Source organism: Aspergillus pseudodeflectus (genome assembly GCF_044049435.1).
Source record: "Aspergillus pseudodeflectus strain CBS 756.74 chromosome Unknown BJX68scaffold_4, whole genome shotgun sequence".
Taxonomy (NCBI): Eukaryota; Fungi; Ascomycota; class Eurotiomycetes; order Eurotiales; family Aspergillaceae; genus Aspergillus; species Aspergillus pseudodeflectus.
Genome location: NW_027263780.1, coordinates 151257 through 168331, shown reverse-complemented (window position 1 = coordinate 168331; position 17075 = coordinate 151257). Strand labels below are relative to the sequence as shown.

At 51.3% G+C, this 17075-nt stretch overlaps 7 protein-coding genes across 7 annotated transcripts; 2 read left to right on the top strand and 5 right to left on the bottom strand.

Moving 5' to 3' along the window:
* Window positions 1-139: 139 nt before the first annotated feature.
* BJX68DRAFT_227047 (VHS domain protein) lies at window positions 140-3084 on the bottom strand. The gene is made up of 8 exons (XM_071038596.1): window positions 2797-3084; window positions 2647-2734; window positions 2509-2584; window positions 2151-2444; window positions 1826-2098; window positions 1409-1778; window positions 844-1361; window positions 140-789 (listed from the first exon to the last, which is right to left on the bottom strand). Exons 1-8 carry the CDS (start codon window positions 2864-2866, stop codon window positions 589-591), a joined length of 1890 nt encoding a protein of 629 aa, XP_070903659.1. The 5' UTR covers window positions 2867-3084; the 3' UTR covers window positions 140-588.
* Window positions 3085-3097: 13 nt separating this feature from the next.
* BJX68DRAFT_227046 (ribosome biogenesis TSR3 family protein) lies at window positions 3098-4443 on the top strand. Its single transcript, XM_071038595.1, has 3 exons — window positions 3098-3433; window positions 3491-3627; window positions 3678-4443. Exons 1-3 carry the CDS (start codon window positions 3198-3200, stop codon window positions 4406-4408), a joined length of 1104 nt encoding a protein of 367 aa, XP_070903658.1. The 5' UTR covers window positions 3098-3197; the 3' UTR covers window positions 4409-4443.
* On the bottom strand, window positions 4444-6630 carry BJX68DRAFT_227040 (caspase family protein). Its single transcript, XM_071038594.1, has 4 exons — window positions 6048-6630; window positions 5918-5987; window positions 4889-5866; window positions 4444-4828 (listed from the first exon to the last, which is right to left on the bottom strand). The coding sequence occupies exons 1-4, from the start codon at window positions 6186-6188 to the stop codon at window positions 4803-4805; spliced, it is 1215 nt and encodes a 404-aa protein (XP_070903657.1). The 5' UTR covers window positions 6189-6630; the 3' UTR covers window positions 4444-4802.
* A 206-nt stretch (window positions 6631-6836) lies between these two features.
* On the bottom strand, window positions 6837-9636 carry BJX68DRAFT_227036 (chaperonin-containing T-complex subunit CCT7). Its single transcript, XM_071038593.1, has 6 exons — window positions 9416-9636; window positions 9154-9320; window positions 8746-9082; window positions 8307-8679; window positions 7593-8254; window positions 6837-7537 (listed from the first exon to the last, which is right to left on the bottom strand). The coding sequence occupies exons 1-6, from the start codon at window positions 9459-9461 to the stop codon at window positions 7425-7427; spliced, it is 1698 nt and encodes a 565-aa protein (XP_070903656.1). The 5' UTR covers window positions 9462-9636; the 3' UTR covers window positions 6837-7424.
* Window positions 9637-9799: 163 nt separating this feature from the next.
* BJX68DRAFT_227034 (uncharacterized protein) lies at window positions 9800-11120 on the bottom strand. Its single transcript, XM_071038592.1, has one exon. It carries the CDS (start codon window positions 10953-10955, stop codon window positions 10092-10094), a length of 864 nt encoding a protein of 287 aa, XP_070903655.1. The 5' UTR covers window positions 10956-11120; the 3' UTR covers window positions 9800-10091.
* On the top strand, window positions 11111-14263 carry BJX68DRAFT_227032 (uncharacterized protein). The gene is made up of 2 exons (XM_071038591.1): window positions 11111-11708; window positions 11765-14263. The coding sequence occupies exons 1-2, from the start codon at window positions 11516-11518 to the stop codon at window positions 14173-14175; spliced, it is 2604 nt and encodes an 867-aa protein (XP_070903654.1). The 5' UTR covers window positions 11111-11515; the 3' UTR covers window positions 14176-14263.
* Window positions 14241-16942, bottom strand: BJX68DRAFT_227030 (CBS and PB1 domain protein). Its single transcript, XM_071038590.1, has 4 exons — window positions 16451-16942; window positions 15486-16359; window positions 15342-15436; window positions 14241-15289 (listed from the first exon to the last, which is right to left on the bottom strand). The coding sequence occupies exons 1-4, from the start codon at window positions 16670-16672 to the stop codon at window positions 14480-14482; spliced, it is 2001 nt and encodes a 666-aa protein (XP_070903653.1). The 5' UTR covers window positions 16673-16942; the 3' UTR covers window positions 14241-14479.
* Between the last annotated feature and the right edge of the window lie 133 nt (window positions 16943-17075).

The following is a 17075-nucleotide window of genomic DNA, read 5'->3' as shown; positions in this document are numbered from 1 at the left end:
TCATCTTATCAAGTAGCGCCACATTAGCGATCGATACTCGTAAGTAGATATCCTCTTGATATGTTCCAACTTTCGAGATTGCGAAGCTGCAGCCGAGATCTCGGCCGCAAGGCCGGGAAATCCTCGGAATTCCCCCTTCAGCTAGCCGCTACCCTGGAACGAGATGGTGGTTCCACGAGGATCTAGATCTCGGGCTGTCGCTTCGGATTGCTGGCTTGATGTTTTGATCTTGACCTTGGTTTGGTTCTTGGAGAGGTTATCCGGGATGGTGGGTGTGTGTGGCTTTGGTATGAATTTTGATGCAACGTGGAAATTCAGAAGGTCTATCTTGGGTGACGGGGCGTTTCTAGCTTGTATAGCTTATATAGCTTACAGTTTGTTGCTCAGACTGTGAAGAGAAAGTAGTAGGGGGAGGAATCGTGTAGTCCAACGCCAATGAAGAATAACTCTGGGTCTCGAGTCTCGGATAGATTCAGAAAATATAGACAAGAAAAGCAGGGCTAGGACCCTTGACAGGGGAACAGGACAGGATTACTAATAACTGTGCTTAAAATCGACGTTTGGGGATAGGTGATTCGGAATGGATGTTTATGCAATGCCCAATGCTGGAACCATTCCTTGCTCTTCTTTCGACTCGTTGCCCAGCCGGTACGACACCCGGAACCGGATCTTGACAGAGTTGCCCTTGCCCAGGTCGATGCCGTCAATGAGCATTTCCTGCTGTACGCCGTTCGTTTGAAGGGGTGCGATGTCGCGCCCGGATTGCGGACGCAGGTGAAGAGTATATGCCTAGAATATCTATTAGCATTTTAATGCATTGCTGGCAGGTGGACATGAGGTTACCTTTTCTACAGCGACTTGAAAATGAAGATCGTTCAATGCTTGGCTTGTCCCGTTTGAAAAGCGAGCCACTATATGAATTTGTCGTTGTTGTTGCGGATGCCTTCTCGCCACGAACTCGACTTTCAGTGACGAGTTCAGCACTTGCACTCGGTTCTGGCTCGGCAGGGCGCTGCTTTCCGGAAGGGACGACGTGAAGTTCCACTCGTCGTCTTCCGGGGCTTTGCCTTTCGGCTCTGCTCCAGCGAGGTCGAGCAGAGAAGAGGAGGCGGGCGGTCGAGGACTTGGGGAAGCCGCAGAGGGAAGTGGGCTTGGCTGTCGAGGACTAGCAGACACTAATGATGCGAATGGGTCGGCTGGAGGAGGTGGGGGCGTCGCCGTAGCGTTCTGAAATTGCGGGAATCCAGGGATTGGAGTGGATGACTGAGACGGAGGTTGAGATGCGCTTAACGAACCAAGAATATCAAAGTTTTGCTGATATGCAGGAGGGTTCTGGGGAATCTGAGGCATGGGCGGACTCGCTGTCCCGACGTTAGCCACGAACTACTTAACTTGACGGATAACATACTGGGTCCCAACGATATACCTCCGAAGGGAGCTGGCTCATCAATGGACAACCCTAGTAGGTCATTTTCAATAGAGCTCGACCCCTGCGGCTGCTCCGCGTTGCCATTAGAGCTAGGCTCCGGATCAAAATCGATCAAGGACAGCTCGTTGTTCGCGTTCTTTGACACTCCCGTTGTAGTGCCCAAGGTACCCTTCGGGATCTTTGACGCTGCCTCGTGGTCGCCCTTCTTCACAAGCTTGTATCGCTGAATGGTACGGTGTATACTATCATTAATCTCCAACAGCTTATGCACGGCCTCGGGGTCGTCCGATTCCTCCTCGCACATCTTCTGGATCTTGGGGTGCGCACTTTGGAGGGCATTTGCCAGTTCCTGTGACATATTAGACGGTTTCGTTTTCAATGTTTGTCATAAGTTACCTCGAATACATCCCCCTCCGCAATTCGATCACCCGGCGCCTGGCTCTGTAGCATCTCCTCCAGTAGCTTGGCCTTCTCTTGAACTTTAGCAACTTCTTCTGCTGCCTTAGCCCGATAATCAGTCTTATGCCGGGTGTCGAATCCAGCCATGACCTTCATCAATCGGTTCGCTTCCTGAAGATCTGCTGGTGTACCTCTCCGAATCAACTCCTGCAACTTAGCCGACTGCGCCTCTCGTTCCTCCTCTTCCATTTCCTCCGCGGAACGGAGGTTCTAAGAACAAGTCAATAAAGTTCGCAAATAGCCCCAGAGGGAAAGTGCATACGTCACTCGGGTTCAGGACCGCCGCATCCTCGCGCCGTATCTCAGGAAACACATAGCCCTTGTAGAGTAACAACCGGTGCATATCACGGATGTGCCCCAAGTCATCTTTATACCTGGATGTCTGACATATAGTCTGTCTCCACTCTTCTATCGACTCGAGGATGCGATGTTGGACCCTGGTGGCCCGCAGAGGCGGCCGTTCGGGGAAGCGGCGGACCAGCTCATTCAAAAATTCCTTGGTGCTAATCTGGAGGTGAAAGGGGTATCCGCAGTTCTTAACACATATGTCCAAAAGCTATTGAAATGCGAGCCCGTCAGCCAATGCGCCAGCCCATAGCTTGACAGCGAGGAGCTCTTACCGCCAAAGCTAGTAATGAAACATTCTGATTCCGGGAGTTTATAAGGCGAACAATGTCAAATGCTGCTTCTCGGGGACTGTACGTGGGTCAGAGGGGTGTCTGTGCATGAATTGAACAGCAGTGCGGCGGGGGACTCACGCATTGCCTTTCTTGGAATTGACCAGGTCTGCAACTTCGAGGTTCAGAGCGAGATTCGGTTCGTAGTGGGATAGATCGCAGGCATTCCCTATGGACAGGCGTATACAGGTAAGCATCGGATTTCGCCATCATTGTGCGGTGAGAACGTACGAATCGCCCGTTGGAGAGGGGTGAAGCCTAGGTCAGCATAGGCACCACCAAAGCGGTCCCTAGCTGCCATCCGTGCTGAAGCGGCCTCCAGGATGAGGGCAGGAGGCCAGGTTTAGAGCGATAAATAGAAATTCCAGGAATCCCGGGAAGGGCGAGAGCTCTTAAGAGCTTGAACGATGAGCGGACCCGACAGAGAAGGGAGATGTGGTGGAGTTCAAGTTGAGGAGGCCCGATGGATCGCCGGCCGGAGAGTGAGCCTGGCGCCGTTTAGCTCTGATTCCACGTGTGGCTCAAAGCATTTCTCTGGCTCAACTCTCCATCCAAGTTTCTTGTAAACCTCCTCATTGCCTTCTGTTCTTAGGCTGACTACATTGACTACTCTTATCATCTACCCGAATACCATGGTCCGCCACAAGAAAGACAACTTTGCACGCGGAGGCAAGAAATTCTCCAATCCCCGCCCACGCCCAGTACCCCGCGGTGAAGACGACTCCGGCTCCTCGAGGCCTCCCTTCAAGGCCGCTTGCTGGGATCTCGGTCATTGCGACCCGAAGCGATGCTCAGGAAAGAGGTTGATGCAGTTCGGTATGATGCGGGAATTGGCGATAGGACAAAAGTTCCAGGGTGTTGTTGTTTCGTATGTTGCGCCACGAAAAATATTCTGGAAACGAGTGGCTAACATATCGGATCCCAGGCCCAATGCGAAGAAAGTCGTTTCTCCGGCCGATAAAGATTTACTCGAACAGTTCGGTGCCGCGGTGGTGGAATGTTCCTGGGTAAGGGTGAAAGAAGTACCCTGGTCACGGATCGGTGGAAAATGCGAACGACTCTGTACGTCCAATACTGCTGGCCATATATCTATCATATACTGACGGTTTCAGTACCCTACCTCATTGCAGCAAACACCGTCAACTACGGCAAACCCTGGCGATTGAATTGTGTTGAAGCTCTAGCAGCTTGCTTCTGCATTTGCGGACACGAAGACTGGGCTCGTGAGGTTTTAAAACACTTCCGATACGGTGAAGCTTTCTTAGAGATCAATTCCCAACTTTTGAAGCGATATGCAGCCTGCGAGACAGAAGAGGACGTGAAACGGACAGAAGAAGAGTGGCTGGCTAAGATCGAGAAGGAGTACGAGGAGAGCAGAGAGGGCGGCGCGGACGACATGTGGACCGTTGGAAATACGAATCGACGAACCCTGCCAGACTCGGACGACGAAGAGAATAGCGGCAGCGAAGGAAGCCAGAAAGATGAAGAGGAAGAGGGGGAAGAAGATAAAGACCCATACGCTATTTCCGACGACTCGGAAGACGAAGCCGAAATGGCTGCCATTCGTGCCAAAATCCTCAATTCAAAATCTTTCCAGAATCCCTCATCCTCCGATAAACCACAGCCGGAGAAGATCGAGCGCCCAGATCCCGGGTCAATGGAGGATTCCGATGCAGAGTCTGGTTCGGCAGGTGGGAGTGATGATGAGGCTTTTGATAACATCATTAACGCGACTCCTGTCACGGACCGAACGGGGATCATAGCTGCGTCGAGGAACAAAGGGAAAGAGACGTTCAGTGCCTCGTTTTCAAGAACAGTTGTTAATGCGCCAAAAAGATGGTAATATTACTAGTGCTTATCCAGGGTTTATTGAAAAGTCATATTATACCTGTTATGAATGTATGAATATATAATCAATTTGAATCCTAAAACATGTCATAATCGAGGCAGTTGCTACTATCTCATAACATATCCCATGCAATGTGTAATGTGGTATTCTTGGGTTATGCTCCTTCAAAAACGCGACTGTTTTGAGAGAAACCATGCCAGTTAACAAGTAGAGAAATGGAAGCGAGAACTATGACATGCAGGAAAGGGATATTTTGTAAGAGTAAAAGCATGCATAAACGAAACGTAATCCAGGGTCTTCGCAGTATGAATTGCGAAACGCAGAAAAGACACCGGACCTTCCAAGCAACCCTAAAAACTCGATAATCCAGCCAATGAAGCCCCAACTATTACATCACATACAGTAGGTTCACATCTAATATCCGTCAGAAAAGCTCCCAGACAGAAATCCTCTAATCGGGAACAGGATACGTACCCAATGGGTGACTAGCACTAAGCTGTGGTTTCTGTGAGTATTTGGTTGCCAGTTCGTCTCGAATGCTGTTTAGCAACTGCACATAGCTTTGTTGCGGGTTCTTGCGGAGGGCGGTAATGAAGGCCCACGACATTGCACCAGTGGCCTGACCAGCAATCTGGGCGTCTTGGCTAGTTTGCGAGTCCTTGCTTCCTGACCACATGATAACATCTGCGGGGCTGGTCTTGGTTTGCTTGGTTCGCTCGTAGGCCTCATCGCCCTTGGCAGCCTTCTTCAAGAAACCGACAGCAGTGGACATCATACTGCCCATATCGCCACGGGCATACGATGAGATAACACCCAGCAAGCCTTGGCCTGCCTCCTTGGCGAGGTTAGGCTCCTTGAGAATACCCTGTGTAGAGTAGATGTATGGTAGATCCAGGGCAGAGCCTGAGTGGCATGAGTCAAAGATAGCTGTCAGCCGCACGCCTGGCCTGAGTGGCTTAACCATGATCCGATGCATCTCGTCGTCAACGATATGGCCCGCCACGCGGAAATCTACCGGGTAGATGACTTCATCATAGCCATCGTCTTCATCGCCGTCCAAATCGGGCGTCTGTCCACCGTGTCCAGAGTAGTGGAAGAAGAGGGAGTCGTTGGGCTGAGCATCTTTGACCAACCAGTGCATCGCACGCAGAATGTTGGCTTTTGTCGGTTGGCTCATTGGGTTTTGTTGATCGTCCGTTAGTAGCACCATGTCCTCACGAGCGTAGCCAAAGTTCTGGTTCAGATATGTAGACATGTTGCGCACGTCGTTGATACATCCGCGCAGCTGCCCTTTCTGGCCAAAGTAATTGATACCAATCAACAGAGCCTTTCTTTTTCCAGTGCAGCGGGAGTACTGAAAGCTATAGCCTTGGGGCGCACCGTGACCGAAGGCTTGAGGCTGCGAGGGCGGAGGCGCCGGGCCACCGGAATGGTGAGTAGGATACGAGGGGTCTATTCCATGGTCAGCGCCTTATACCAGACAAGCAGCACGGCTTGACATACTTCGTCCATGGTATACTTGGTTACCCTGAGGGGGAGGGCCAGACGAGGGTGGATAGCCGGACGGAGGACGCTAGACGACAAACGGTCAACACGCAATGAACCGAGGAAGCATTTAAAACGCGCTACATACATTATACCCGTTATTCGGAGGATATGGCTGAGGGGAAGGGTGGCCGTATTGGTAAGGGTTGGGAGGGGGCTGTTGCTGACGGTAGTCCTGGCCTGGATAGCCGCCGCCGTACGACGGTTGTTGTGAATGGTGGTGGTGCATTTGTCTAAAGGTTGACGGAGACGGATTAGTATTCGTGTACGCGCTTGATATAGAGCGACACCGAGAGCAAGGCGACAGAAGCAGAGGGAGCGGTGGACGGTAGTGGACAAGAAAGTAAGCAAGAGGTTTGCGAATCTTACTGATATGGGGGCGGGGAACTGTAGTTTTGAGGAGGATACTGTTGCGGCGGCGGTTGTTGCGGGGGGTATCCGGGCGCACCGGAATAAGGAGGGTAGTAGGACATGACAAGTCAGACGGGCAGGCCGGAGACAAGAAAACGATGCCAAAATTAGACAAATAGGAGCGGCAGGGCTGAGGCCGCAGAGGCAGTAGTGCTTGGTGATGGATGATGCTGGGATGGGATCGCGGAACAAGACAGCGGGCGAGAAAAGATGCAGCCTGAGATCGAGTGGGGAAAGAACCCGCGCGAGTGGATTACCACATTATTCATTATTACATTACTTACAGTACAGGTTCGGGCTCGAACTTTCTCTCCCCCCTGCTCACATCTTGAAGGAAAAAGAGCCCATGTTGAGCCAACACGGCCTCGCCGACTCCTCAGCCAGCCGAGGCCACTAGTGTCATCCTCCCAAGGTCGCCAAATCCAATCAGGTCGTTGATCCTGCACTTCGCGAGCCATTGAGATCCGCGAGTTTTCCTTTGATGGACAGCAAATCTTATCTGTTTCTTCCCTTGAAACTTGGGCCGCCTCCTGTTCCGTTCCTCTCTTCAGCCTTACCGTGACATGGTCCCGCCCACGTGAGCTCTGGAGAATCCGAGATCCGCTCATGGCCAGCCATCACATACGAGTGAAAACGCCAGCGAAATTGAGGTCCAGGCGTCTTGATGTAGAGGACTAAAAATCCAGAAAGATGCGAATGCCTGATCACAGCGCAGTGACCCCTGTGAGCAAAGACCTGTCGGCACCATTTCGGGCACCTGGCAAGTCAGCTCCAGCAGACTTGCAGTCCACGTATGTATGTGTATATGGCGCTGATCAATCAGAGCGCATTGCCTGCCATTGCAGCCCTGAGCCATGCATGATGCATCTGGCCTTCAGGGGCAGATGGGTGGCTTAGGCTGGTCCGCGACCAGCAGGCTAAAAAAAATCGAACATTAGATGTTGAGATTGAGGGTGATATGCACCGACGAGCTGTTCTAATATTGACTATTTTGATCTTTATCACAAGTAGTTTCGGTTCTTACCCGTCCAAGCCGCCCTGCATGCCGTGGCATCTATCGTCCTCTTCGCGGCATACCACGGCCTCGGCCTCCACCGAGAGCCCGTTGTGCAGCACCTGGAGGCAATCCACGGGCGGGTGCCTGAGGTTGAGCGGATTCTTCGTTCTCTGTTGATAACCTGTGAGCACAGTATCCATAAAATCAAATAAAGAGAGAACTTACTGATGGTCTCGTCAACGCTCAGAATCAGACAAGCAGCTTCAACAGCTGCTTGGATGGCGTTCACCTTGACCAGACTTGGCTCCCACACGAACGCGGCCATGTTATCCCGGACGCCCTCGTGGTCGAAGTCTACACCTGCCCAGGTGTTACCCTTGTAGTGCTCCACTCGCAGGCGGTTTAGAATATCCGTGGCGTCAAAGCCTGCATTGTCGCACAGCTGACGGGGAATAACCTCCAAAGCCTTGGCAAAAGCCTTGACAACGGCTTGCTGCTTGTGGGGAACATTCCGGTCGGCATACCGATGGAGATATCCGGATAGTTCCAACTCGCATGCCCCACCACCTGCAACAATGGTTGTGTTTCGCAATGCACGCTTGACGATCATGATAGCATCATGAAGACTCCGCTCGACTTCGGCGATGAACTGCTCTGCTCCTCCACGTAGCACGAGGGTACACGTCTTTGCCTTGGGGCACTCGGAAAATAGGTTATAACGCTCACCGCCGATCTGACGCTCCTCAAACGACCCGCATGTACCCAAGTGGCGTTCCTGGATATCGCTGCATGTCGACTGGATGGCGGCGCCAGTTGCCTGGCAGACACGGTCCATATCATCTGAAGCAACACGTCCGGCACAGAAAACGTCACGATCCGCAAAGTATCTGAACAGGTGTTAGAGAGCACAGGCACGAGAACGCTGCATTGAATACATACTGCGTAGCCAGGTCGCCAATTGGCAGCTTGCTGAGCACAACCTTGGCGCCGGTCTTGTAGATAGCCTCGAGTTTGTTATAAATGATTTGCCATTCTGCATCGACGATGGCCTGATACTCGGACACTTGCTCGACGCGGACTTCGGCATTGTCCTTTTCGCTCTTCAACTCCAGCTCCACATTCAGGCAAACAATTTTGGGGTCTTTGAACGACTTGGGCTGTTGTTCAAAACCGGCGTAGGAGAAGGTCTTCTTAAAAGCGACACCGTTCACAAAGAGAGAGTCCTGGAGACCACCGCCAGTGACCTTCTTAACACCGATCAATTTCTCGTTGAGGTCGTCCTGATCAAGAGAAAGAACCGCGTCCACAACCACTAGCAAAAAACGATATGTCAGCCGACTCTCCCGACTTCGCGCATCCACGAAAGGGAGCAACTTACTCTTAGTGAAAAAGTCCGAGTTCCGCTTGATGAGCTTGCTGTTCATAGCAGTACCAGCCAACCGTCGGAGGGTCTCCACCTTCTTCTCCTCGCTGTCAGAGGAGTCGATCATGTCCACAGCAATCTCCTTGATTTTGTTGACGGCCATTCTGCTCGCAGTTCGCAGTCCCTTGACAATGGTTTGTGCGCTCACACCCTGCTCAACCAACTCTCGAACTTCCCTCAATATCTCACCCGCCAAAACGACGACTGATGTTGTTCCATCACCCACTTCGGCATCTTGGGAACGAGCAATGTCCGTGAGGATTCGGGCAGCGGGGTGAACAATATCCAAAAGCTAGGCAGAAAAAGTGGCTGGTCAGCAAAACGCATCCGAGCCCTCGACTCATATTTTATCACCTGACGCACCTTCATAACCGTGGCTCCATCGTTTGTGATTGTCTGCCTCCCGTTGCTATCAACGAGTAACAAGTCTCCTCCGTACGGACCGAGAGTGCTCTTAACCGTGGACTGAACCGCCACGCAGGCATTGATATTGGAGAGGATCTGGCCCTTTCCCTGTGAGGCATCGGTACCTAAGCAAGAGAGAAAAAATTCCTCGGTCAGCAACAATCAACAATCTCGACACACAAAGGCGAGGAGGGGCTCTCGACATGCGGGCGGAACCCACCTTCTCTGAGGACGACAATAGTAGGAGTCTGGCCGGCGAAGGCCATGGTGTCGTATGTACTGCGAGATTTAAATGATAGAGCTAAAGTTTAGAGTACGCGAAAACAAAAAAAAAAGGGGGTGTTGGCAAAGCACGGGGTGATGCAAAGTGGCCCGTCAATAGTGATCCGAATGCTCTCGACCAAAATTTCCCCAAGCTTCTGGTTGACCTCCCAGGCGGTGACGAATCAGGCCCTGCCCCGCAACCCTAGTACTCTCAGGGTAGTACTATAGGAAATAATAAATATATACAACGATATCATGAATACTTCAGTTTTATGATATTTAGTACGGGGATAGCTGTTCAAACTCGATATTGTGCTTTATAAGTGAGACAGATATTGTACCAATATGAGACAATCTTTCTTTCCTACGCTATCGACTACCCGATGCCCGTAGCTATATATATACTAGAGGAAACGAAGACTTGACACTGACCACATACAACTGACTCGGAACAAGAAATATTCAAAGACATTAATGTAACCAACCATAAATAGAGGACTCAATATGCTTGACCGAAACAAACCGGAAGAGTAATGCCCGCTTTCTTGAAACGCCTCGCTATATCCATCAAGTATATACAAACAATATAATGAAAAAGGTCATGTCTATGTGCATGCAAAGCCAGTTCTCAATCAAAATGTGGAAAGACCTGAAAGATAGATCTGTGGTTGAATAGATGCCTGGTTGCGATTGTCAGCCAACTTCGGGGCGGCGGTCCCCTGTAAGGCCTCAGCAGCCACTCGCCATCGTCGCCAGCAATTGGTTGACTGATGATAGGTGTCGCCGCAGAATGTGCAGCGTAGGGTTGCCGGTTTTGAATGGGGCTGGCTTGCTCTGTGCCTTTCCGGCTGGCTGTGGCTGCGTGCCCTTGCCGCTTGCTCCTGGTCTCGCCGCATCTGCCGGATAACGTAGTCATTGATCTCCTCCTGGCTGGGCCGCTTGGTATGTCCACGAAAGCTGCGGCTGGAGTCCTGGCTGAGACGTCGTGACGCACGCTGGTGATTCATCTGCTGGACGACGAACGTGTTGATGTCGCCCTGGGTGAGGGCTCGAGGCGCTGCGGCTTCTTCCAACCGAGAAACATGCCCATTGCCGCCAGAGCCGCTCCTGCGCTTTGTCTGACGATCATGTAAGATTTTCTGTTCTTGCTTGATTGCAAGATCCCCGAGCTCCCGAAACGACATGCAGTCTGTCAGATTGGAAGTGTTGATGCGGCTATCCCGCAGCATAGTCATTGCCCAGTCCCTCCATTCTGAGCGCGATTTGAGCTTGGTAAGAAAATGCAGATTGATTTGAGAGTCGGGAATTCGGATGTCTTCATCGATCTGGTTTAGGCCCTCGCGGACGGCGTCTATAAGGGCGATAAAATCCGCGACACTATGCGGCTGCGCGGAATCAACGTCGAGGAATTCATCAATCTGGTGCAGCAGTCGGACGTTACGATGCCAGGAATCCATTTCGCAGGGGAAGTGAGGTTGACTGAAGGTGCTTATCATCTGTTTTCAGTCCCTTTCTCAGTTCAATTGGGCGCTTGTTTATATGACGTCATGTGAGCGCTTACTCACCGTTACAACATTAGTAAAATACCTGTACATACGGTTCTTAAGCTGCTTTCCTCTACGAGGTTGTTGTACTGTATGGCATAATATTTCTCTGTCGGGTCTTTGAGTTCAAGTTCCCATGGAATTGCATCTAAGTATGGCTTCATGTCTCAACTTGATCGCCATTAACTTCAATGGCGCTGCTTACTGATTGGTTGATGTTGCCTCTCTCGAACACCTGGGCACGATCAGAGGTCGGGGCAGATGCGCCCGATAATGAAACACCCCATCACGAGGAGTGGCAGTGCCATTGATTTCGACCGATGCTGGGGCCAACTTATAAAATGAGGATAGCCCGACTCCTTGGTCCCGTTAGCCAACAACATCTCTCACCTGCTTGTCTATTTTGTTGATGCATCCGATATCTCTTGAAACGTACAGAAGCAAATGATCGACATGTCCTCTTGTGTTGCGACTGCGACTTGGAAATTCAACGGATCACCGATTAAAGTTAGATGATGGATACCGTGCCTCCATCATATCAATCCGCAACCACCAGAGATGCTTGGGCTATAATAGCTGAGTACATCCCTTCAAGTGACCTCTGCGCCGCTACCCTAGTTTGTCGGAGATGGCACCGAGTCTTTCTGCCGTTTCTGTGGGGGAACCCAGCGTCTCACTTTGGCACAGAAAATGATGAGGTTTACGGTATGCCACATGCAACTGCTTCTACATAGATGATATTAACATTACTTGACCAACAGTCGCCTTGACAAGGTTCAGGAGAACCCTCAAGTATGCTCGTCTCGAGGTGCGAATGCTTACGCATACTCTCCATATGCCCCCAGCGTTGTCGGAAATATATGGCGGTCCACGGCCGGAATGGTTAAGGGAGATTTTCGAGTCATTGCCATGTCTGCAGTCATTGGTAGTCTCTGAGTTGCCCTTCTTTGACCATAGTTCTATGATGGCTCTTAGAGGTGCCGTACCTAGCGGAGCTAGCTCGCGAGCCTACAATATCCGCCTACTTGTGGCCGAGCGGGAGCCGAATACAACATCCCAAGGTATAGCTGAAACCCTGATACGGTTTCCGGAGTTGATATACCTCGACCTGTCATATACGACCTCTGCAAAAGACCAGACGGTTTTGTCTGCACTTTCTCAGCTCGAGCGCTTGCAGGTGCTGAAGCTACGCGGCATCGGCTTAAGGGACATCGATGCAGAGTTTCTGGCAAACGCAATTGGGCAAAGAGTTCGATACCTCGATGTGCGGAACAACAAGTTTACCGACACGGCTGTACGGTCGTTACTTCGCGTTTGCTTCTTGCTGCCCAGCCATGCTGCGTCCAGACAAGGCCCACTAAGTCGTACGCTCCCTGCATCAGCATTCTTGAATCAATTCCCCCATCAGCTTCCAATCTCCAAATTCCTCAGTTCGCCCATGTTGGACGAGGAGTTTCGGAGAGCGTTAACTACTCCTTTGACTGGCCGTTCTTGGGTCGAAGATCTGCCAAATGCGGGCATTACGCACCTTTACATCGCGGAAAATCAAATCACTGTTGATGGTGTAGCGAGTCTTTTGGCGACAGCCCAGTTTCATGTACTTGATGTTGGGACTGTTGAGACAAACGCACATGTCAACCGCGGAACAGGATCCCAAATTCCCGAACAGCAAGCTTACCCCAGTGCTGAACAGCTGATACCTATTCTGGGAACGCGTGCAAAAGAAAAGCTGACCTACTTTCGAGCACACCATTCTATCTGTACGTCCACTGCTCCACATGAGAGATCTCAACCTCCCGAAGACTTCCTACCCGAACTTCCAGCAGAAAATAGAACGGAAGGGTTTAGTGAACTAGACACGGCGTCCACAGAGATACATGAGCTGCCGGCGGACACGAATCCGGTATTTGAACTCCCAGGAAGCGCACCAGTTCCCCAGTCACCGAAAAAGCCCGACAGTCATGATAAGAACAAAAAGCCACTAATCCCAAGACGAGGGTCAATTTATGCGCCTGAAGTTCTATCTGAAGCCAACGATGTTACGAATTCTGAGGACACAGCTTTAGACCCGTTGAAATCTCGCCATGTATATTCGAGCTCACCAATCTTGTGCAGCTCACCAGTGTCCTTTGAAGATTCAAGAGCTCGAAAAATTCAAGAGCTACTTGCGAAACGACCCAAGGCCCAGCAACCTCGACGAGACGGCCGGGAAAGCTATATCCATTATCTTCACCCCTTTCACGTCCCTAACTTAGAGGTTCTCGTGTTGACAGACGTCCCGTCTCACGTTCCTGCTGACTCACCGATATTGGAGTCATTGATCCAATTCATTACAGCATGCTCGAATGAAGCGTTACTAGCGACTCTTAAAGCAGGCACAGACTACTCCCTGCCTCCTGGACAAGATAGGGCAAGAGCTGAACAGGAGCGGGCAAAATCGCTCTTCTCCCTACGCCGATTGGTTCTCGAAATTACACCTGTGACTAACTCACGGCTCCCATTGAATCCGACAGCTTGGAAATCCGTTAGTTCCCAGCTAGGGCACCAGAAGTCAACTACTGGTGACTGGGATTTAGAGCGGCTATGGTCCGCGGCATCAGACGATTTCAGTTTCTTTGGCGAAACCGAGTGCGGAATTCCCGAATTTGCTCAATCGCGACCTTTTCCTATGGCTGCGCTTAACGAGACGGTTACACTCACACCAGACACAGACAGAAACATTTCAGAAATGGCAGCCTCATTCCCCGCAAAACTATCTTTACAATCCAGAACGGGCTTGCCGGCGAATAAGAGCTCCCATTCCCCGACTAGTAATCGTTCATTCACACCTGCAGCTGCCCCAATTGTCGATCTCGTGGCTGAACTGGCTTCTTTCCGGCGCAGAATGAAACACCAGTATGAGCAAACCGTACGGGAAAACTATCAGCGACGGAGTATGAGCGAAGCCCTATCGCCCCAGTCCTGTTACACCGCAGGCCTAGGCAGCAGCACCCTATCACCCATTCAGCGGGCGACGAGTCCCGCGCCCGGACCTGTTACATCAATAGCCCATCATGTTGAGGGCCACTGGAAAGGAGAGGTGAAAATTGTGCGGAATGCGACACCGAAAGGGCGAACAGGGATGGTTGATATGTATGGGAACTATTTCGAGAAGGGGTATTTGTACCCTTAAAACAATTTGTGTGATTTATAGATCATCAATACTGGTCAGCTGGACTGATTGAGATGGAAGGAACCCACGAAATATGATGTGATTACCCAACTCTTACAAGCACTAGGCTATGCGATTACCAAACTACCTACGGTATCTGATAGACAAAACTATGATCAAGCGGCGAAGCACCAGAAAAGATAAATAAATTGACAAGGACGCGCTATTGGGGTGTACAACATGGTCAAGATAATAGTTATTAGACAAAATGGTGTAGATGCATAATTCTAATCTTTTTAAGCCAAATCAGCGCTGAAAGATTCGATCACCGCGAGGTCGAGCGGCTGAGGATAAAGACTCCTGCGATAACAGCGGCTAAGGTGACAATTGCTCCAGGGAGCAGTAGCTCATTTGGAACACCGGCAATGAACTGCTCCTCGGGAGGATGGGCGGGGTATGACTGGGGCGTCCGGGGTTTAGCTACGAGTGGCTCTTCTGACAGTTGGTCTTCGGAGACTGGAGACTTGACCTCAACCGGCTTGATAGGAGCAGGCTCAACTGGGGTAGGCAGGACTGGAGGCAAAGATGGATCATGGACGAACAGGTCTACCTTGTCCTTCCGAGCCTGGCGCGCGATGGTCACAGCGTCGGCAAGGTCCTGGTCGGTGGTGATAGATACTGTATCTCCCTCATTGTCCACGTAGCTTAGAGCGTAGCCCGTGTTGCTGAGCGTGCCATCTTCACATGTAGCCGCCCCACCAACGGCTTCCACCTCGGGACCCAGCTTTGCGGTAACTTGCGCGACTAATTCAGCGACACCAGCAGTAGGAAGGATGTTGACTCGGTGCACCCGGCCGCTGGGCGCCTTGAACTTGAAGGGGAACGGAATGGGCTCGCCGTGGATGAACTCGGAGTGCTCGTCTCCGCCGTGATGAGAAGCAGACTCATTCGGAAGCACACTATCTCGGGCATCGAAGCTAGCCTTTGGCGATTCGGGGCTAACAATCGACCTATGCGGGGTGTGGGGCTGATGGGCAGCGCTGCCAGAAACCATGGAGTCAGACTCGTGGTCCATTGACAGCCAGAATTTGTTCCATGCTGGGCCCTCGTCATCGTGGGTTTGCATGGAGTTGATCTAAAAATATGGTTAGATAGCGGTTTGTGGGTTGAACTGAATGTTTACAAACCTGCTCCAGGGTGGCATATGTGAGTTTAAGCACATCCACCATTCCAACGATCTCGCCGCCCTCGTTCATCACGGGAAGGTTCAAGTAGTGACCATCTATAGATGATTAGTCCTGATCTCCAACTGGTTCTATAGAGGGACTCACCGTGCATCTTTCGGAGAGCGGCCTGGATGCTCATATCGCTCGGCGCGAAATCGGGGTGAGGGGTCATAACCCGGACGACGCTGCAAGTCGCGGGGTCGAGACCCGGAGCAATGACACGGAGAACAATATCCTTGCTAGTGAAAATACCCGTGATTGACCCTTGGTCCTGCACAAGCAAAGCAGTCGTGTGGTGTTCCTTCATCATCGCAGCAGCATCTCTGACGGTGGTCCGGACAGAGACTGTGGTCGGAGGCAGCCCATCCAAGACAGTCTCGAGTGTCGGACCCGACATCTTTGAACGGAGAGCCTCCACGTACTGGATAATTTGTTGAGGCTGGCTAGAGCCGAGCTCGGATTGCACACCCTCCAGCGCGTCATACAGCTTTCGGGATGAGCTGTATGCGCGCTCCAGTTTCTCCATAGCATCGTAGAAGCACTTGGTAATATCTAACACACCCGAGATATCCTGATTTTCGTCCATAACAGGTAGATGCCGGAATCCTTTGCGAACCATCAGATCGAGAGCATCCGTAGCGCTGGTATCGGTTCTCGCGCACAGGGGGTTCTTGGTCATAATCTCGGCAACTGTGATTTCTCGAGCCTTGAGGCCAGCTCCTACCACCCGAAATGCAAGGTCTTTTGCGGTGAAGATTCCGGCAATCCGATCGTCATCATCCGTCACCAGAACACAGTCTTCCCTCTTTGCCGCCATCAGTTGTGCGGCCTCTGCAATAGTAGTCGAGGGCTTGATTTGAAGCGCCTGGCTGGGTTTCAATGCGAGAACGGTGCCGGGAGGAGCTTTACGGCTACGATTCGCTCTCGCTGGGGTCTGTCTCTTCTTGTTGAGGTCCGCTTCCATTTTCCGTCGAATCGCCTGGTACACGCATAGCGGATTAGAGCCAGACTCTTTCAAAGATTATTCCATCCAGCCCTTCATCCAGATTTTCATAGGATAATGTCCATACCTCATCTCGCTTCGACTGGTTCTGCCTCTGTCGACTGCTTGCAGCACTCATTGTGGAACTGCCGATATCGCTGGATGGTGTGTTATGGGATGTAATGGTCGAGGAGGATTCGGGACGGGGTCGAGGGATGTGAGATGCTGAGCTGCCCTCGAAATCAGGCAACCTGCCTCGTCCGACAGTCCTGTGGTTGACCGTGCCCTTGAATGTTGGAGTCGACGACATGTCGGGCGGAGCAGGAAGTCAGGGATAGATTAGGACGACAGGGACAAGGGGATGAAGGATATTTTCGAGGATCGACCGCCTCGAGTAAAACAGCGAAAAGGAAAGGAATAATAAGAGAAGTAACTGGCGGAGAGAGAGAGACAAAGATGCGAGCCCACGAGAAAGATACGGGTAGGACAGGGGGGAGTTCCTGGTGGAGGTTTTAGCCTAGCTCGACTATTTGTTGTCCGCCGCCTAGTTTGGCTTTGATTTGCAGCAGAGGAACTATCTACTCGAGATACACAAACCCCTTCACGCGATTAGTCTCTATATATACGTTCCAAGTACGGTCATTTCCTCTGATCTTATCTAGCCGCAAGTGCTCACACCAGGTGATCTTGATCCGATACATTATTGTTCTGGC

What these genes read in the sequence shown, in the direction of transcription:
- BJX68DRAFT_227047 (XM_071038596.1), bottom strand. Translation starts at nt 2,866, where the DNA reads ATGGCAGCTAGGGACCGCTTTGGTGGTGCCTATGCTGACCTAGGCTTC. An exon ending in CGGTCCTGAACCCGAGTGAC is followed by an intron (nt 2,099 to 2,150) that starts GTATGCACTTTC and finishes ACTTGTTCTTAG; the next exon opens with AACCTCCGTTCCGCGGAGGA. An exon ending in AGGTATATCGTTGGGACCCA is followed by an intron (nt 1,362 to 1,408) that starts GTATGTTATCCG and finishes ACGTCGGGACAG; the next exon opens with CGAGTCCGCCCATGCCTCAG.
- BJX68DRAFT_227046 (XM_071038595.1), top strand. Translation starts at nt 3,198, where the DNA reads ATGGTCCGCCACAAGAAAGACAACTTTGCACGCGGAGGCAAGAAATTC. An exon ending in TTCCAGGGTGTTGTTGTTTC is followed by an intron (nt 3,434 to 3,490) that starts GTATGTTGCGCC and finishes ATCGGATCCCAG; the next exon opens with GCCCAATGCGAAGAAAGTCG. An exon ending in TGGAAAATGCGAACGACTCT is followed by an intron (nt 3,628 to 3,677) that starts GTACGTCCAATA and finishes TGACGGTTTCAG; the next exon opens with TACCCTACCTCATTGCAGCA.
- BJX68DRAFT_227040 (XM_071038594.1), bottom strand. Translation starts at nt 6,188, where the DNA reads ATGCACCACCACCATTCACAACAACCGTCGTACGGCGGCGGCTATCCA. An exon ending in CTCCGAATAACGGGTATAAT is followed by an intron (nt 5,988 to 6,047) that starts GTATGTAGCGCG and finishes TTTGTCGTCTAG; the next exon opens with CGTCCTCCGTCCGGCTATCC. An exon ending in CCAAGTATACCATGGACGAA is followed by an intron (nt 5,867 to 5,917) that starts GTATGTCAAGCC and finishes ACCATGGAATAG; the next exon opens with ACCCCTCGTATCCTACTCAC.
- BJX68DRAFT_227036 (XM_071038593.1), bottom strand. Translation starts at nt 9,461, where the DNA reads ATGGCCTTCGCCGGCCAGACTCCTACTATTGTCGTCCTCAGAGAAG. An exon ending in ATGGAGCCACGGTTATGAAG is followed by an intron (nt 9,083 to 9,153) that starts GTGCGTCAGGTG and finishes TTTTCTGCCTAG; the next exon opens with CTTTTGGATATTGTTCACCC. An exon ending in ATTGGCGACCTGGCTACGCA is followed by an intron (nt 8,255 to 8,306) that starts GTATGTATTCAA and finishes ACACCTGTTCAG; the next exon opens with ATACTTTGCGGATCGTGACG.
- BJX68DRAFT_227034 (XM_071038592.1), bottom strand. Translation starts at nt 10,955, where the DNA reads ATGATAAGCACCTTCAGTCAACCTCACTTCCCCTGCGAAATGGATTCC.
- BJX68DRAFT_227032 (XM_071038591.1), top strand. Translation starts at nt 11,516, where the DNA reads ATGATGGATACCGTGCCTCCATCATATCAATCCGCAACCACCAGAGAT. An exon ending in AGAAAATGATGAGGTTTACG is followed by an intron (nt 11,709 to 11,764) that starts GTATGCCACATG and finishes CTTGACCAACAG; the next exon opens with TCGCCTTGACAAGGTTCAGG.
- BJX68DRAFT_227030 (XM_071038590.1), bottom strand. Translation starts at nt 16,672, where the DNA reads ATGTCGTCGACTCCAACATTCAAGGGCACGGTCAACCACAGGACTGTC. An exon ending in ACCAGTCGAAGCGAGATGAG is followed by an intron (nt 16,360 to 16,450) that starts GTATGGACATTA and finishes TGCGTGTACCAG; the next exon opens with GCGATTCGACGGAAAATGGA. An exon ending in CATATGCCACCCTGGAGCAG is followed by an intron (nt 15,290 to 15,341) that starts GTTTGTAAACAT and finishes CCATATTTTTAG; the next exon opens with ATCAACTCCATGCAAACCCA.